This window comes from Oncorhynchus tshawytscha, linkage group LG28 (assembly GCF_018296145.1).
Source record: "Oncorhynchus tshawytscha isolate Ot180627B linkage group LG28, Otsh_v2.0, whole genome shotgun sequence".
Taxonomy (NCBI): domain Eukaryota; kingdom Metazoa; phylum Chordata; class Actinopteri; order Salmoniformes; family Salmonidae; genus Oncorhynchus; species Oncorhynchus tshawytscha.
This window is the reverse complement of record NC_056456.1, coordinates 28743385-28761142: the sequence shown is the minus strand read 5'-3', so window position 1 is coordinate 28761142 and position 17758 is coordinate 28743385. Positions and strand designations below refer to the sequence as shown.

The 17758-nt window shown below is 40.9% G+C and overlaps 1 protein-coding gene across 1 annotated transcript; it reads left to right on the top strand.

Annotated features, from left to right (window-relative positions):
- The first annotated feature begins 6774 nt into the window (after nucleotides 1-6774).
- On the top strand, nucleotides 6775-11094 carry LOC112227027 (cytochrome P450 7A1-like). Its single transcript, XM_024391804.2, has 6 exons — nucleotides 6775-7059; nucleotides 7766-8006; nucleotides 8134-8738; nucleotides 9546-9676; nucleotides 9816-9994; nucleotides 10111-11094. Exons 1-6 carry the CDS (start codon nucleotides 6977-6979, stop codon nucleotides 10408-10410), a joined length of 1539 nt encoding a protein of 512 aa, XP_024247572.1. The 5' UTR covers nucleotides 6775-6976; the 3' UTR covers nucleotides 10411-11094.
- The last annotated feature ends 6664 nt before the right edge of the window (nucleotides 11095-17758 follow it).

Here is a 17758-nt window from a genome sequence, read left to right as displayed (position 1 = left end):
CAGTAATCAGAAAGCTAATAAGCTTCTAGCAATTTGGAAATTGTACGTAGTTGTCTGAGGATCTTGATTAACAGACATAATACATTTTCTGCCTTGGGTGTTTTTGTTCCATTGATCGGGGTGGAGGTTGTTGAACGTGTGCTTAGTTACTCTTCTTGGAAACCGTAGTTGGATCAGACTCATGTTGGGACCTGGGTAATATGTCTACCAGTTGAGACAGTTACAGTACAAAGATTTTGGAATGACACTGGTTCCCCCTAAATCTATCAATCAAATGTATTTTATAAAGTCCTTTTTATATCAGCAGTTGTCACAAAGTGCTTTACAGATACCCAGCCTAAACCCCCAAAGAGCAAGCAATGAAAAGGCAGACGCAAAAACTCACAAGGCAGGAACCTAGGAAGAAACCTAGAGAGAAACCAGGCTCCGAAGGGTGGCCAGTCCTCTAATCTCTGCAACCTTGTAAATAGAAATGGACCTCAGATCTAGCCATATTTTAATTCCAAAGTAACATTTATTGGTGCCAGAAATATCAATAGTACTTGGCCTTGAACATAGGTTTCATTTGGGTTCTTATCAGCATCAGAAGAGAAAAATCTATATCCCATTCAGGGTTATCGTGTTGTCAAACAGGTGAGGCCAAGGACGAGACATTACCTTGCTACCATGACAGGTCTACAACCTTACAGGTCTACACAGATATGGTGGACAGAGTAGAGCATTATGGGTAAGAAAAGAGGGGCAAAGCAGCTGATAGAATGTTCAATGTCAAGGTGGTAGAATTCTCCCTATAATGTAAATAATTGAAAGGAAGGAGACGTAGCCCTTTCCTGCAGTCAAATGACCTAGTGACCTCATGGGTAGAGTGTTATTCATATTTTTCATAATTTCATAATTAATCAACTTTATTTTTAAATTGTTGTTTCTATATCAACCGGTTCTGTTCTATTTCAGTCTTCTGTGATGTATTTAAAGTGTAATATTAGGTTGCAAACTCAAAATGTAATACATTTCAACTCTATATCTGACATGGTACAGGTGTCTTCTTTTTTAAGCCCATAACATGTATGTGAGGTGTATACTTTTGTTTCAAAGTAGATTTGTTTAAGACTACCAAGAAACACTCTGTGTGATCATGATTTAGCCCACGACAGTAAAAGGTTAAAAACATACAGCACAATATCTTAGAATTGTACACATAAATCATTGAAACTGATTAAAAGAAACTGCCAGCAGATTATTATTTTCATGACATGCTCTGCTACTTTATCAATCATACATAGAAAATATTTGATGTATACACTAAATTAATTATACATTTAAATTAACATTTAGTGTTGTGATTCATTTTTCATTGTTAGGTCTGTGATGCTCACTGTTCCAGACATATTTCTGGTTAGCTCAGTTACCAGACAAGATATTCTTTGTAGATTTCTTTAGGTATAATACATTTTCTATAAAGAAGATGTCATTTTTAATTGACTTCTGCTTCAGACTTGTTTGCATAATTAGCTTAAAGGTCAAGCTAACGCCCTGCCAATGAAGTGTTAATAATTCAAACTAGTGAAGTTGTCCTTCAGTTCCCTTCTCTTATCACCACAGCAGTTCGCTCATTTCACCATAAGCAACGTCATACACAGTCAGATTTAAGTGCCATTCACAGATAAGATATTCTGTCAATGGGATACTGGTTTAAACTGGACATGAAAGTTTTATCCCAAATTGATATTAAAAAAACATTTGGTATTTTGGGTATGCAGAAATAGAAAGTTTGATAGTATGTGAAAGTTTGAAAATGGAGTATGCTTTAAATGCTTTCAAATGATTGTATATTTGTATAAATCACATTGGTTATAGTTTATTGATAGTTTATTAATGCTTATTTTTGGAAGTTGTTGTAAAGTCTCAAAGACATACATCTTGTGATATTTTATGACATCTTCAACATGCCCCAATCTTTAAAGCCAAACAATTGAAAACTATTTTGACTGTACACAATACCATATCAATGTAAAAATTGCACAGTTATGCAACAGAGTAGTGTATATAAATGCATTATTGCCACATAAATTGTGGCACTTCCACATTTCCATTACTGATGTCATCATCTGACATTCTAATCACTAGAAGACACCCTTAGCAGAGCAACATACAGTAGTTAGTCCTCTGTAGGAATCGAAACCACACAACACTTGTGACTATGCATTACCAACTGAGACACACTAGATCTGATCATCTGGTCGAGACATCCCGTCAAAAGGGCCTGCTTTAGCCAAAAACTCTTTTTCAGCAGACGGTAAACAACGCACTCCCAAACCTCATAGGAACATTAACAGGATTCACAACCATAAGCCAAACCAGTCAGGGAAACATGACACATCAGTGATTCTGTAAAAGGACACCCAAATCAGCAGCATGGTTCTCTGAACAACATTCGTTGCTCTTGCATTCCCCCAGCTGCATTATCCATTTTGTTTTCATGATACATTAGGGGATAGCTCAAATAAAGAAATGCTGTACGTCTTGACTGTAAATGATATAAGAGCTATCAGCCGCACAGCCAGCCACTGTCTACCACTCCCATGATACAGGAGTAACCTTCTATCCAGGAGTGACCTGTGTGACGGTGGATGGATTAAGGTTACTACAGTCTAAACTCAAAGGGCAGGCAGGAAGGAGAGTGGTGTTGCAGTGTCACCACATCACTGGTCACAAGGGGCTTTTGGTTAACAACTCTTTTGTTGTACCTCTGAAGTTATTTAAAGAAAGAAGTTAGTTACAAAAATGAAGAAAGAAAGAAGCTAAAAACTAAACAAAGGGTTTGATATGATTTTGTTTAAACACCAGGACAGAATTTGTCATGGATTTATCTGATTTACTGATTTGAATATCATTTTTTTGCATTTAATAAGGAACGTTTTCAAAGTTTCACATATAAAGTTTACCACTACAATTTTGAAAGAATCCTCTCACCCGAAAGACGACAAGTGATAAAATGCAAAGAATAAATGAGACCTTAACCTTGAAACTATGAGTTGACATGACGCCAGGGATAAAGACAAAACCAGCAAGTCTTTTCAATTCATCGTTTTTCAGTCAGTTGTGGCTTTTTTTCTTCGAAAAATGTATAAATGAATATCTTCAAGTTAAATCATAAACATGCACATGCCGTCACAGGTGTTGCAATGTTCCATCCTGTCCACATCTTCACCTCTTCTCTGGGTTCATTTCAACTGTTCCTCTTTAATGAATGATTCTCGTTATTTAATGTCCAACTGTCAGCTGTCTGCTGTGCATGTGATGAATGCCTATGTGCTACATTTGGTGAGATGGGAAGAAAATGGGTAGGTAGTCAGGCAAACATGTAGGAAAATAGATGAAAATCTTAGTTGCTTATTTTTATCAGAGCTTCATCGTGTGGTTAGGAGAATATAGGGCAAATGTATCTGAGTAAAAATGTATGTGTAAAGATGCAACAATCCTGCTTACAAGTTCAAAATTGTTTATTTAGATCCTGAAAACGCACACACCATATTCCCATGAACAATTATAGCCATTCTCTGTGGAAAGTAAAGATGAATTCATATTGAGAAAGCAAACCAAATGGAACTCGAAAGAGTTCTACATTGAACTAAAATCAAATCAAATCAAATGTTATTGGTCATATACACTTATATAGCAGATGTTATTGGGGTCTAGCGAAATGCTTGTGTAAGAAATAACAAACAAAAAATCAAAACACTGCTATGTTGCTTAGGAGCTAGAAGCAGAGCTGCCATGTCTGTCAGCGTCATCATCTACAGTCTCTGGAACCAAAAAGGGTTCTCCTTTGGGGACAGCCGAAGAACCCTTTTGGATTTATTTTTTTGGGGGCAGGTGTCTCTCAGTGTGACCCTAACATAACCTTTGCTGATGAAATATCACGTATTGTTCATCTACAAAAAGGTTCACATAACATGACACCCATTGTTCAAGTAAGTGTGTCTGACTCACACTAATGTGATAGGACTTAGTCACTTGTCCAAAGTTCTACAGCTGCACCATCGCGAGCATTGGTTGCATCACCGCCTGGTATGGCAACTGCTCGGCCTCCAACCACAAGGCACTACATAGGGTTGTGCGTACGGCCCAGTACACCACTGGGGCACAGCTTCCTGCCACCCAGGACCCTTATACCAGGCGGTGTCAGAGAAAGGCGCTCAAATTTGTCAAAGACTCCAGCCACCCTAGTCATAGACTTTTCTCTCTGCTACCGCACGGCAAGCGGTACCGGAGCGCCAAGTCTAGGTCCAAGAGGCTTCTAAACCGCTTCTGCCCACAAGCCATAAGACTCCCAGACTATGGCCCCCCCCACACTTTTACACCACTGCTACTCTCTGTTGTTATCATCCATGCATAGTCACTTTAATAACTCTACCTACGTGTACATATTACCTAAATTACCTCGATTAACTGTTGCCCCCGCACATTGACTCTGTACCGGTACCCCCCTGTATATAGTCTCGCTATTATTATTTTACTGCTGTTCTTTCATTACTTGTTACTTTTATTTCTTATTCTTATTAATATTCATTAATTAATTAATTACTTTTTTAACTGCATTGTTGGCTAGGGGCTCGTAAGTAAGCATTTCACTGTAAGGTCTACACCTGTTGTATTTGGCGCATGTGACTAATACAATTTGATTTGATTTGATTTATAGCAAAACAATCCTGTGGAGAGGCTCTCTCCAAAAAGCTTCCATCATCCATAATACATTTTAATGTTCTGTCCTGAGGGTTCATGGAAGAGTTCATGGATGAGTTCATGGATGAGTTCATTGTTGTTGTTGAAATGAATTGTTCAAGATAATTATCTCTTGAACAAATGTATTGTTTTGATATTTATGTTGTAAGAGCAACTGAAATGCAGAACCTCACATTCTCCACCTAGTTACTGGTCTCAACAATTTGTCAGAACAGGTCACAACAAGCATACACACACACTCACTCACAAACACGAGAGCGAGGGCGAGAGAGACCGAGACAGACTCACATACAGTGCATTTGGAAAGTATTCAGATCCCTTGACTTTTTACACTTTTTGTTATGTTAAAGCCTTGTTCTAAAATTGACTAAATAAAACATTTTCCTCATCAATCTATACATAATACCCCATAATGACAAAGCAAAAACAGGTTTTAAAAATGTATAAAAAATTTAAAACAGACCTTATTTACATAAGTATTCAGATCCTTTGCTATGGGACTTGAAATTGAGCTCAGGTGCATCCTGTTTTCACTGATCATCCTTGAGATGTTTCTACAACTTGTTAGGAGTCCACCTGTGGTAACTTCAATTGATTGAACATGATTTGGAAAGGCACACACCTGTCTATATAAAGTTCCACAGTTGACAGTGCATGTCAGAGCAAAAACCAAGCCATGAGGTCGAAGGAATTGTCCGTAGTTCCGGATTATGATTTTGGGAAGGGTACCAAAAAATGTCTGCAGCATTGAAGGTCCCCAAGAACACAGTGGCCTCCATCCTTCTTAAATGGAAGAAATTTGGAACCACCAAGAATCTTCCGAGAGCTGGCCGCCTGGCCAAACTGAACAATCGGTGGAGAAGGGCCTTGTTCAGGGAGGTGACCAAGAATCCGATGGTCACTCTGACAGAGCTCCAGAGTTCCTCTGCAGCACTCCACCAATCAGGCCTTTATGGTTGAGTGGCCAGACTGAAGCCACTCCTCAATAAAAGGCACTTGACAGCCCACTTTAAGTTTGCCAAAAGGCACCTAAAGGACCCTCAGACCATGAGAAACAAGATTCTGTGGTCAGATGAAACCAAAATTGAACTCTTTGGCCTGAATGCCAAGCGTCATGTCTGGAGGAAACCTGACACCATCCGTACGGTGAAGCATGGTGGTGGCATGAAAATGAAACAGTCCTGTAAGGTGCAGCAACAGAAAACAACTACCCACAACCCATAGTGGGGAAACAGGCTGCCTAAGTATGGTTCTCAATCAGAGACAACGATTGACAGCTGCCTCTGATTGGGAACCATATCAGGCCAAACACCTAGACATATAACACACAGAACAAAACATAGAATGCCCACCCCAACTCACGCCCTGACCAAACTAAAATAGAGACATAAAAAAGGAACTCAGGTCAGGATGTGACAATACCCAAGAAGACTTGAGGCTGTTTTCGATGCCAAAGGTGCTTCAACAAAGTACTGAGTAAAGGGTCTGAATACTTATGTAAATGTGATTTCATTTTGTATATATTTGTAAAGATTTCTAAAAACCTGTTTTTGCTTTGTCATTAAGGAGTATTGTGTGTAGATTGATGAGAGGTAATAAACTATTTAATACATTTTAGATTAAGGCTGTAACGTAACAAAATGTGGAAAATGTCAAGGGGTCTGATTACTTTCTGAATGCACTGTACACACACACAAATGCACACAAAGACACACAAACACTTGTGCACGCCCACACGCATTCACACACAGAGAGAGAGAAAGAGAGAGAGAGAGAGAGAGACACACACACACACAGAAGCGTCAAAGACCTTGAAAGCTATTTGCCAACCCAGTGGTGCTATCAGGTATAGTCCTTCAGGTAGTGTTGTCCATGGACTACAGTCAAGGCCATTGTACACACATACACTTCCATAGATTTCCTAGCGACATCTAGTGTAACAGGTTATACATGTAACAAAAACAGGAAGGCGGTGTCTTGGCTGCACCTGCTAATCATTCATCGCCACTGCTTTATTGCTTCTTCTGTCATCCCGTGGCGTGTGTGGAGCACCATATAAATAGCTGCCTCAGACCTAAGGATGCCACGAACACAGTCTCCAGAACCTCTACTGTCAGCTAGCTGTGTTCACTCTGCTAGGGAGTCTACACTGAACCTAACCATTGGACCTCTCTAAGGCAGCTTGTGATCTGGCATCCACCACTAGCCTTCTGGAGCATCTTTAGCAACCATGATTATCACCATATCTTTGATTTGGGCAGTGGTGATTGGTTTTTGCTGCTGTCTGTGGCTTGCTCTGGGGATCCGCAAGAGGTAAGCAGAGACACGTGCATTGTATAGTAAAATGCCTTTACATGTCAAATGTTAAAAGATAAGAAATCAGATGTGGAATGTAGACAATAACATCATGTAATGGAACTCATTGTAATAATAGTAATGGAAGGATTTGGGAGATGTGGAATGTGGGTTATGTAGTTCTATTTCTTTTAAGAAAACTAAAGAGCAGCCGACTGAATTGTTTTCTTTCTTGGAGGTGTTATTTGTGTCATCTGTCATTGCTCTTAAAACTCAGATTGTTTTAAAGTTTTGTTCACTTTGGCAGGTTCTTCATTTTTGTTGAGACTTTAGTGTTGTTCACATTTCAAAAAAGTCGGAGCTAATTCAACGTATTTGACATGTTGTACTTTAAAACCAGATGGTTATGTATAAGTAGTATTGTTATTCTTAGATTGCTGCAGTGTCATTGGGTTTCACTCTGCTGGATATGATTCATTACTTTCAACGTTGCTTGAATTGACCTAGTAGTTTGAGTACATCTTGTTTTAGCACACACTTATTTATGCATTACTATGTTGTTGTTTGGGTTACTTTGTTGCTGTTTAAGTCAAGTGTTTTAACATCTCTTACTGTATGTCTAAACATTACCTTTATGTTTCTTATGTACAGCTTTCTCTGTTGGCTTGCTTGGGCATTGTTTTCTAGTTGTTATTATGTTACATGAGTGTTGTTGCTCTTCCAGACAACCAGGTGAGCCTCCGGTGGAGAATGGTATGATTCCGTACCTCGGCTGTGCCCTCCAGTTTGGAGCCAACCCCCTGGAGTTTCTCCGGAGCCGACAGAAAAAATACGGCCACATCTTCACTTGCAAGATTGCTGGAAAATACTTTCACTTCCTGTGCGACCCTTTCTCCTACCACGCCGTCATCCGCCAAGGCAGGCATCTGGACTGGAAGAAGTTCCACTTCTCTACCTCGGTCAAGGTAAGGACAAACCTACCTATGAATTGTTGTCCAACTAAACATTTGGTGATAATGAGTTCATATATCTATGTCTGTCAATGCAGACTTTCAAGAGTATCATTTTAAACCTCTCTCTGTCTCCCCCCAGGCGTTCGGCCATGACAGCATGGACCCCAGACACGGTTACACCACAGAGAACCTCCACCAGACCTTCTTGAAGACCCTGCAGGGCGAAGCCCTCCCCTCGCTCATCGAGACCATGATGGAGAACCTACAGTCGGTCATGCTGCAATCCGACACCCTCAGCCCCAGCAAGGACCACTGGGACGTGGACGGCATCTTTGCCTTCTGCTACAAGGTCATGTTCGAGTCAGGCTACCTGACGCTCTTTGGCAAGGATCTGGGAAACAACAAGAATGCTGCGCGCCAGGAGGCCCAGAAGGCGTTAGTGCTTAACGCTCTAGAGAACTTCAAGGAGTTTGACAAGATCTTCCCGGCTCTGGTGGCCGGCTTGCCCATCCACGTGTTCAAGAGCGCCCACTCTGCCAGGGAGAACCTGGCTAAGACCATGCTGGCCGAGAACTTAAGCAAACGCCAGAACATATCAGACCTGATCTCATTGCGCATGCTTCTAAATGACACGCTGTCCACCTTCAATGACCTGAGCAAGGCCCGCACCCATGTGGCACTGCTGTGGGCCTCACAGGCCAACACACTGCCTGCTACTTTCTGGAGCCTGCTTTACATGATCAGGTATGTAGGGCTTAGTCTCATTCCCATCCTTTATGTCTCTTCTATAGACTTGTGTCATACGTTTGGCCAAGCTCACTCCATGTGAGACTAGTCAGGCCAGACTAGGTAGGCCAGAAAGTGTTACAAAGAGTTTAGTCTGTTAACCCAGAAGTAAAATCTTGCATAATGTGGTCAATTGCGTGAGTAACTTCTGTGTTCATACATGTTGAACACCCCCACCGGTTTAACCAAATCCTGATGCATCCAAATAACAAGTTACAACAACAACAAAAAGCAGAACTTATGCTCCTCGGATCTCACGCATCCCATTCAGTCCTGGCAGACTCTCTCGGTCTACACGCACATTCTGCCTTCCGGAGATTGGAAAGAGTTAACTGAACAGAACATTTAGTCCCGAAGAGAACACACAGAACAGTGCACACAGACACAGGCAACGCAGTACAGTACAGATAGCTGTTAGAACAAGCGATCTTGTTCTAACAGCTGGATATAGATGCTGTGCTCATTGTGGTGGAGTTAAGGCCAGAGTAATGTCTTTTGTAACAGTCCTGTACAGTACATTGGCATCTCAACAATGCTCTGACTGCGGCTTAGCACTGGCTCACAGTAACTCTTCGATAACAGAGGTGTCAAGAACCACTTATTAAATACAGTTGGAGAAACATAGCATTCCCTTTATGTCATAGAGCTGCATAGAATGACCATATCCTCCTCTACCAAATTGCACATTGAGAATATTGTGATTAATCAATCTGTATAGTCTGTACTTGATGGTTTTATTGACCCTATCTTGTCTTGTGTCTTCAGGAGTCCAGAGGCTATGAAGGCAGCCAATGAGGAGGTGAAAAAGATTCTGGAGAGTTCAGGTCAGCGTGTCGACCACAGCAAACCACAACTCACTCTCTCCCGGGAGGACCTGGACAACATGCCTGTAATAGGTAAGGGAAAGTTGCGATACACCTGGTGAAATAAAGCCAAAATTATTTAATAAATATTGTAACTAAATCATGTTTGATACCAAAGTCTAGCTGTCCATTCAATATGTGATTGTCAAAAGTATTGTCTTCTTGCCTACAGACAGCATCATTAAGGAGGCCATGCGTCTGTCAAGTGCGTCAATGAACGTCCGAGTGGCTAAAGAGGACTTCCTGCTTCACCTTGACAACCAGGAGTCGTACCTCATCCGCAAAGATGATGTCATCGCCCTCTATCCCCAGATGCTCCACTTTGACCCCGAAATTTACGAGGACCCCTTGGTGAGTGATGCTCGGGCTCTTTCTTTTAAAGGTGAAGGGGGTCTAGTATGAAGGCCTCTTAACTAGGGCCAGTTTTACTTGATTTTTCTAATACTCCTCTACCTGTCAATCCACAGACCTACAAATACGACAGATATTTGGATGACAATGGCCAAGAAAAGACAACGTTCTACAGGGAGGGGCGCAAACTGCGGTACTATTACATGCCTTTCGGCTCTGGGGTGACCAAGTGCCCCGGACGCTTCTTCGCAGTGCACGAGATCAAGCAGTTCCTAGCGCTGGTGCTCTCCTACTTCGACATGGAGCTCCTAGACCCAGCCGTTAAAGTGCCTCCTCTCGACCAATCACGTGCAGGCCTGGGGATCCTGCAACCCACCTATGATATTGACTTTAGATATAAACTGAAAACTCAGTAAGACAGACTCCACTGATCTACCTTCTCCATAATGTGAATTGCATATATTGTATATTTAAGAATTTAAGCCACAATGATCCCACTGGGCACACACTGGTTGAATCAACATTGTTTCCACATCATTTCAATGAAATTACGTGGAACCAACGTGGAATAGTCGTTGAATTGACGTTCGCACTCAGTGGGATTTAAATAAACTGAGATGTATTGTTATAATGTATTTTTAAAGTTGATACAGAGAGGTTTTTGTTAGCCTTAGAAAGGTAGCATTGGCGAAAAGGCCATTTTAGGAAGAGTCCTGTTTCAAAAGTGACTTTGATGGAACTCCGTACAAATGTTATCAGTAATATTTACTGAATCTTCCACGTAAGCATTATTACTGTATCACTATTGCCGACCGCAATCTTTGAACTATGAAATCATTCAACATTTCAGTTGTGCTTCTGTTTGTGACCTTCACAATCAGTAGTTGGTAATTGCCCCCCATTTACTGTGCTGTTGAATGACTCTTTTTGCGCTGATTGAGTAGTGTAATGTACATTCTAGTTCCGTTGAAGTATTCCCTATGCTGGGATAAAATAATTGTATTATCTGTATTAATGTTTACTGTGATATACCGTACAAAACAAGTATAAAAATGCATGTGATATTTACTTTACAAAACCAGTATAAATGCAATACATTTCTACAATGGTGTATTGTGCCACTAATTTCTTAATTTACCATTCAGTCATTACTTTGATCACTACTCACGCAAACATACACAAAGAAAAGCCACACTCATGGTATAGGTCATTCAATAAACCTCTAATAAAGTCTCTCTCTCTCTCTCTCTCTCTCTCTCTCTCTCTCTCTCTCTCTCTCTCTCTCTCTCTCTCTCTCTCTCTCTCTCTCTCTCTCTCTCTCTCTCTCTCTCTCTCTCTCTCTCTCTCTCTCTCTCTCTCTCTCTCTCTCTCTCTCTCTCTCTCTCTCTCTCTCTCTCTCTCTCTCTCTCTCTCTCTCTCTCTCTCTCTCTCTCTCTCTCTCTCTCTCTCTCTCTCTCTCTCTCTCTCTCTCTCTCTCTCTCTCTCTCTCTCTCTCTCTCTCTCTCTCTCTCTCTCTCTCTCTCTCTCTCTCTCTCTCTCTCTCTCTCTCTCGGGTCTGACAATCTGGATGGAAAATTACTGAGAATAATAGCAGGCGATATTGCCTGGAGGGAAGCTGAAGTCATTCCTCTACCCAAGAATAGTAAAGCCCCCTTAACTGGCTCAAATAGCTGACCAATCAGCCTGTTACCAACCCTTAGTAAACTTCTGGAAAAAATTGTGTTTGACCAGATACAATGCTCTTTCACAGTAAACAAATTGACAACAGACCTTCAGCACGCTTATAGGGAAGGACACTCAACAAGCACAGCACTTATACAAATGACTGATGATTGGCTGAGAGAAATTGATGATCAAATGATTGTGTGGACTGTCTTGTTAGACTTCAGTGCAGCTTTTAACATTACCGATCATAGTCTGCTTCTGGAAAAAACGTATGTGTTATGGCTTCACACCACCTGCTATAATGTGGATAAAGAGTTACTTGTCTAACAGAACACATAGGGTGTTCTTTAATGGAAGCCTCTCAAATATAATCCAGGTAGAATCAGGAATTCCCCAGGGTAGCTGTTTAGACCCCTTGCTTTTTTCCATTTTTACTAATGACATGCCACTGACTTTGAGTAAAGCCAGAGTGTTTATGTATGCGGATGACTCCACACTATACACATCAGCTACTACAGCGACTGAAATGACTGCAACACTCAACAAAGAGCTGCAGTTAGTTTCAGAGTGGGTGGCAAGGAATAAGTTAGCCCAAAATATTTCTAAAACTAAAAGCACAATATTTGGGACAAAACATTCACTAAACCCTAAACCTCAACTACATCTTTTTATAAATAATGTGGAAATTGAGCAAGTTGAGATGACTAAACTGCTTGGAGTAACCCTAGATTGTAAACTGTCATGGTCAAAACATATTGATACAGTAGTAGCTAAATGGGGAGAAGTCTGTCTATAATAAAGCAATGCCCTGCCTTCTTAACAACAGTATCAACAAGGCAGGTCCTACAGGCCCTAGTTTTGTCACAACTTGACTACTGTTCAGTCGTGTGGTCAAGTGCCACAAAAAAAGACTTAGGAAAATTGCAATTGGCTCAGAACAGGTCAGCACAGCTGTCCCTTGGATGTACACAGAGCTAATATTAATAATATGCATGTCAATCTCTCCTGGCTCAAAGTGCCCTGAAGTAACTTGTCCAGTCATCAGATCATAAAACATAGAGTTTTACATATATTTATGGATCAATGGATTCACATATTGATTTATGGATCCATATCTAGCTATCAGAGGTGGTGTCTACAACAAGGACACAGTCCACTAGCCATAACCATCCAAGGCCAGCTGTCGTCTGTACCATCCTGGCAGTGTATGTGTGCCAGCTGTGCAAGAGATCAACCCCAGGATGATAAGAGAACACTGTCACTGACACATTGTAACCCCAGCTGCAACCGTCAGCACAGCTGTCTCGCCAACATTACAACAGGCCAACAGGTTCATTTGTGAGCTATTGTCTTTCACAGCTGGAATGTAGTTATTGAATGATTATTCATGCCTTACTGTTGGTACAGCTGGGCTGAGCTGGCTTAATGATGAATGCAGCACAATTAATATGTTCGATCCTTTTTTATCTGTTTGTTGAAAAAAAAAATCTCAGCTTGATTTGATCACATAATATATATGATGCTCTCTCTGTGGTATCCTCTATGGGATTGGTGTCCCTATACCGGGACAGTTGAACTAACGTGCGCTAATGTGTCTAGCATGATGTTGTAAGTAACAGCAAACTTTCCAGGACATAGACATGTCTCATATGTGTAAAAAGCTTACATTCTTGTTAATCTAACTGCACTGTTCAATTTACACTAGCTATTACAGTGAAAAAAAACATGCTATTGTTTGAGGAGAGAGCACAACAACAACAAAACACTTTTATGACGGCAACTGGTTTGATACATTCACGTCTGAAGGTAAATAATGTACTTACATTCAGTAATCTTGCATTGATTTGTCATCCTGAGGGTCACAGAGATAAAATGTAGCATAGTTTTGTTTGATATACAGTATTCAAATGTAGGAACTGGGTTCTACAGTTTGAACCCCTGCTGTCTCTGGATCCACATCTACGCCGCCCGGCCATCTAGATGTGTCATTTTGGTATAAAAGGATCGGGAGACAGGCGCATGTCACGTTCTGACCATAGTTCTGTTATTTTATTCTTTGTTTTAGTATGGTCAGGGCATAAGTTGGGGTGGGCAGTCTATGTTTGTCTTTCTATGTTGGTTTTTGTGTTCAGCCTAGTATAATGAGGCAGGTGACGTTAGTTGTCTCTGATTGAAAATCATACTTAGGTAGCCTAGGTTTCACTGTTGGTTTGGGGGTGTTTGTTTCCGTGTGAGTGTTTGTCACCATACGATACTGTGTCGGTTTTCATTTTCATCACATCGTTTGTTTTGTATTTCAATGTTCAGTTCGTTTTTAATAAATCGTCATGAACACTTACCACGCTGCATCTTGGTCTGATCCTTACTCCTCTTCAGACGAAGAGGAAATCTGCCGTTACAGCGCAGGAATGCGTAATTTATTACCCCAAATTACAGCGTGCCATGTAAAGGCACAGGGACAAAGATCAAACACACATATACAACACACAGGGTTGAAACCCAAACAAAAGAGAGAGGAGTACCTCAAATAAATAACACTAGCGCACAATGATTATCACACGGGACGAGACCTGTAATCATCTGCGCACTCCACAATGGCACAAAAGTCAAAACAACACAGCACAGGTACTCACACTACAAACGGACATTGGAACAATAATCGACAGCCCACTGGTGAAATAAAAGGCACATTTATACAAATACAATCAGTGGGAATGGGGACCAGGTGTGCGTAATGACACAGTTACAGAGAGATCCGTGACAAGATGTGTGAAAGTTAGTGCATAAGCTAATGATCTATCATGTATGACATTCCTGGGAGTGTGTAAACTTAAATGTTGTATTACCATATAATTTTTGTATGTACTTGAACAAAATATTGTCCAGTATTGCAATGCTTCACTGGATCAATCTGAAACTTTGCACATGCACTGCTGCCATCTAGTGGCCAAAATCTAAATTGCTCCTAAATTCCTATATTATATTATGGCCTTTCTCTTGCATTTCAAAGATGATGAAAAAAATATATAATTTGAAAACGTGTTTTTTTGTTTGTATTATCTTTTACCAGATCTAATGTGTCATATTCTCCTACAATCATTTCACATTTCTACAAACTTCAAAGTGTTTCCTTTCAAATGGTATCAAGAATATGCATATCCTTGCAAGATCGAATCCCCGAGCTGACAAGGTAAAAATCTGTCGTTCTGCCCCTGAACAAGGCAGTTAACCCACTGTTCCTAGACCGTCATTGAGAATAAGAATTTGTTCTTAACTGACTTGCCTAGTTATTAAATAAAGGTCAAATAAATAAATATCTAGCCTTAATTCTTTGGAATTTGATCTGGTTATCTATAACCTGTATCCAAAAGTACATCCTTGATGCTAATGATGCTCCAGAAGTAAACATATACGCTTAGACTGATGTGCCCAGGATTTAATCTCGTTTAAACTAACGGGTGATTAGATTGTACAGCAATGGGACTCAAAGGTGGGTGCTCACAAACAAGACTCTAAACCTTGCGTGTGCCAGTTTTCACATAAAGGTTGGTATTGATCCATTTTGAACTTGACAGGTAAGTGTGTGTATCTCCACACAAATCTCAGACCATGCATGGAGAGTTGTATGGAGGAAAGGCGGAATTAGTGGCGGGGAGGATGGAGTCTCACAGTAAAAGCGATATGGATACTAATAGATATACAGTATATTTCCAGGCCTGAGGTTGATGAAGAGAGTAACCTCACAGAAAAAGAAGAAGAGGATAAGGAGAGTAAAGAAATCCGATGATGAGTTTGAATCTGATGAAGGTAGGGCTAGCCAGCTAGCTACCCCTGTCGGAGCTGGTGGGAACATGAAGGGAATTCAACATGGAGGACATTGTAGGGATCCCAACACCTGGGTGGCGGACGAAATTGAACATGACAAGAGTGAGGATGACTTTACCTGTAGTGATAGACAGCCGAGGTCGAACCTTGTCCCAATGATGATAAAGATGATTCTTGCCCAGTGTGAGTGAGAATTTGAGAGAATGGATAGTTGCCTTCTGACTTATCCATATTTTTTTATTTTTTTATTTATTTCACCTTTATTTAACCAGGTAGGCTAGTTGAGAACAAGTTCTCGTTTGCAACTGCGACCTGGCCAAGATAAAGCGTAGCAATTTGACACATACAACAACACAGAGTTACACATGGAATAAACAAAACATATAGTCAATAATACAGTAGAACAAAACAAAACAAAAAGTCTATATACAGTGAGTGAGTGCAAATGAAGTAAGTTAAGGAAATAAATAGGCCATGGTGGCGAAGTAATTACAATATAGCAATTAAACACTGGAATGGTAGATTGGCAGAAGATGAATGTGCAAGTAGAGATACTGGGGTGCAAAGGAGCAAAATAAATAAATACGGGGATGAGGTAGGTGTCAGGATGGGTGGAGACGAGGTTGGGGACTGAATCTCTTAATCTGAATCTGAAATGAGTTATAACTTCCATTAAGTGTTGAGGAGGGTCAACTGAAATGGAAGATTCCCGGTGTCTGTGATGCCTGCGGTTTGGTGCGACGCAGACCTGGTAGAGAGCGTGGTGAAACAGAGAAAACTCTACAAAGTCAAGTTAGGATGTGTCAGTTATCCCGTGAGAGCTTTTGTCCCGAACCCATTACAGTGTTTTAGGTGCCAAGCTTATGGTCATATTGCAGCAGTATGTAGGAGGGAGATTCCGAGATGTGAGAAGTATACAGGACAGCATGAGAAAAAGGGATGTGTAGTTTCGTGGGAAAAGTTGCATGTGTTAACTGTAGGGAGAAAGGCAGGTTGAGGTTTCCAGTGAAGAGTGTATTAGAGGAAGATGGGTCCAGGGCGAGTGAGTAGACTGAGGCCATTAGAGAGTGATAGGAATAACGTGCTTCAGTAAGGTTGGTATCTTAGCGTTCATAGCCATGGTTATCAACTGTACTGCAGAATGGAATGTAAATTATAGAAAATAGATGTTGTGGTGTCAGCTGCAGAGAAGTACTTGGGTGTACAAGATTTTACTGTGGAAGAGTTACAAGGTGTGTTGAACAATCGTGTCCTATCCTCCCAGGCTGTCGGGCTGGAGTAGGATCAGATAGGGCCAATTAGTGGAATAGTGGTGAGGTTTTAATGGCTGTAGGGGTAGTTGGTAGGGCAATTTTTCTTCCCCGTCCTTTTACCTTCCATTTTTGTGTCACAAAGTGTAATGAACTCACACTCTAGAACAGTAGGCAGGGATAGATAAGATAAATAGATTAATAGGGAGGCCGTGACCTGCATCACACACAGTAGGTGGTGGTGCATCCAACTTTCAGTTGGTTGCGATTCGTCAATAGAAATTTAAATAGAGTCGCGTGGAGACGAATGGATTTGGTTGTGTCAGTTGTCTTGATGAGCCCTTCCCAGCTAGCTAGTTTATGCTGGCTAGATGGCAACAACAACAGCATGGCACTAGTTAAAACTTATGAAAGAAAGTGATGTCTATTTTGATGGGCGAGGGAGAAATAACTTGTAGTATTGGTCACCATGTGGATGTCACCTTGACATGCCAATTATCTAAAGTAACGAGGTTGTATCAACGTGCTTCCCACTATTGCTTCTCAATGGGCTGCTGTTTCACATTTCGCTGGTGATAGCTAATGTGGCCTATTTGTTCCATCCCACTTAACTTGTAGTATTGATAGCAACTATCAAGATGTCACCGTGATTCAGTATACTGCTCAAAGGGGAGAGTTTGCACTGCAATCTGGCAACACAACAACACTGGACACCGTGTGTCCTTCATTCCTGCTTGCCGACGAAAACAGAGTACTGCTGTCCTGCAGTAAGGAGAGGGAAGTAGCTAGATATTGTAGCCATTACCAGGACAGGGTGCCAGCTAAAGCACATTTATTCTAGTGATTTTGACCGAAAATGTACATCTATGGCATTAACATTTACATTTTTGTAAAAAATATATATTACTTTTTTTTTTACTCAGATAAAAACTGAATGATTCTGAACACAAGATCATCTCAAGCAGTTTGTGGTTGCTGTGTATTGTGATGAACTCTCTGCCATGCAGATACTGGTCAAACGTGT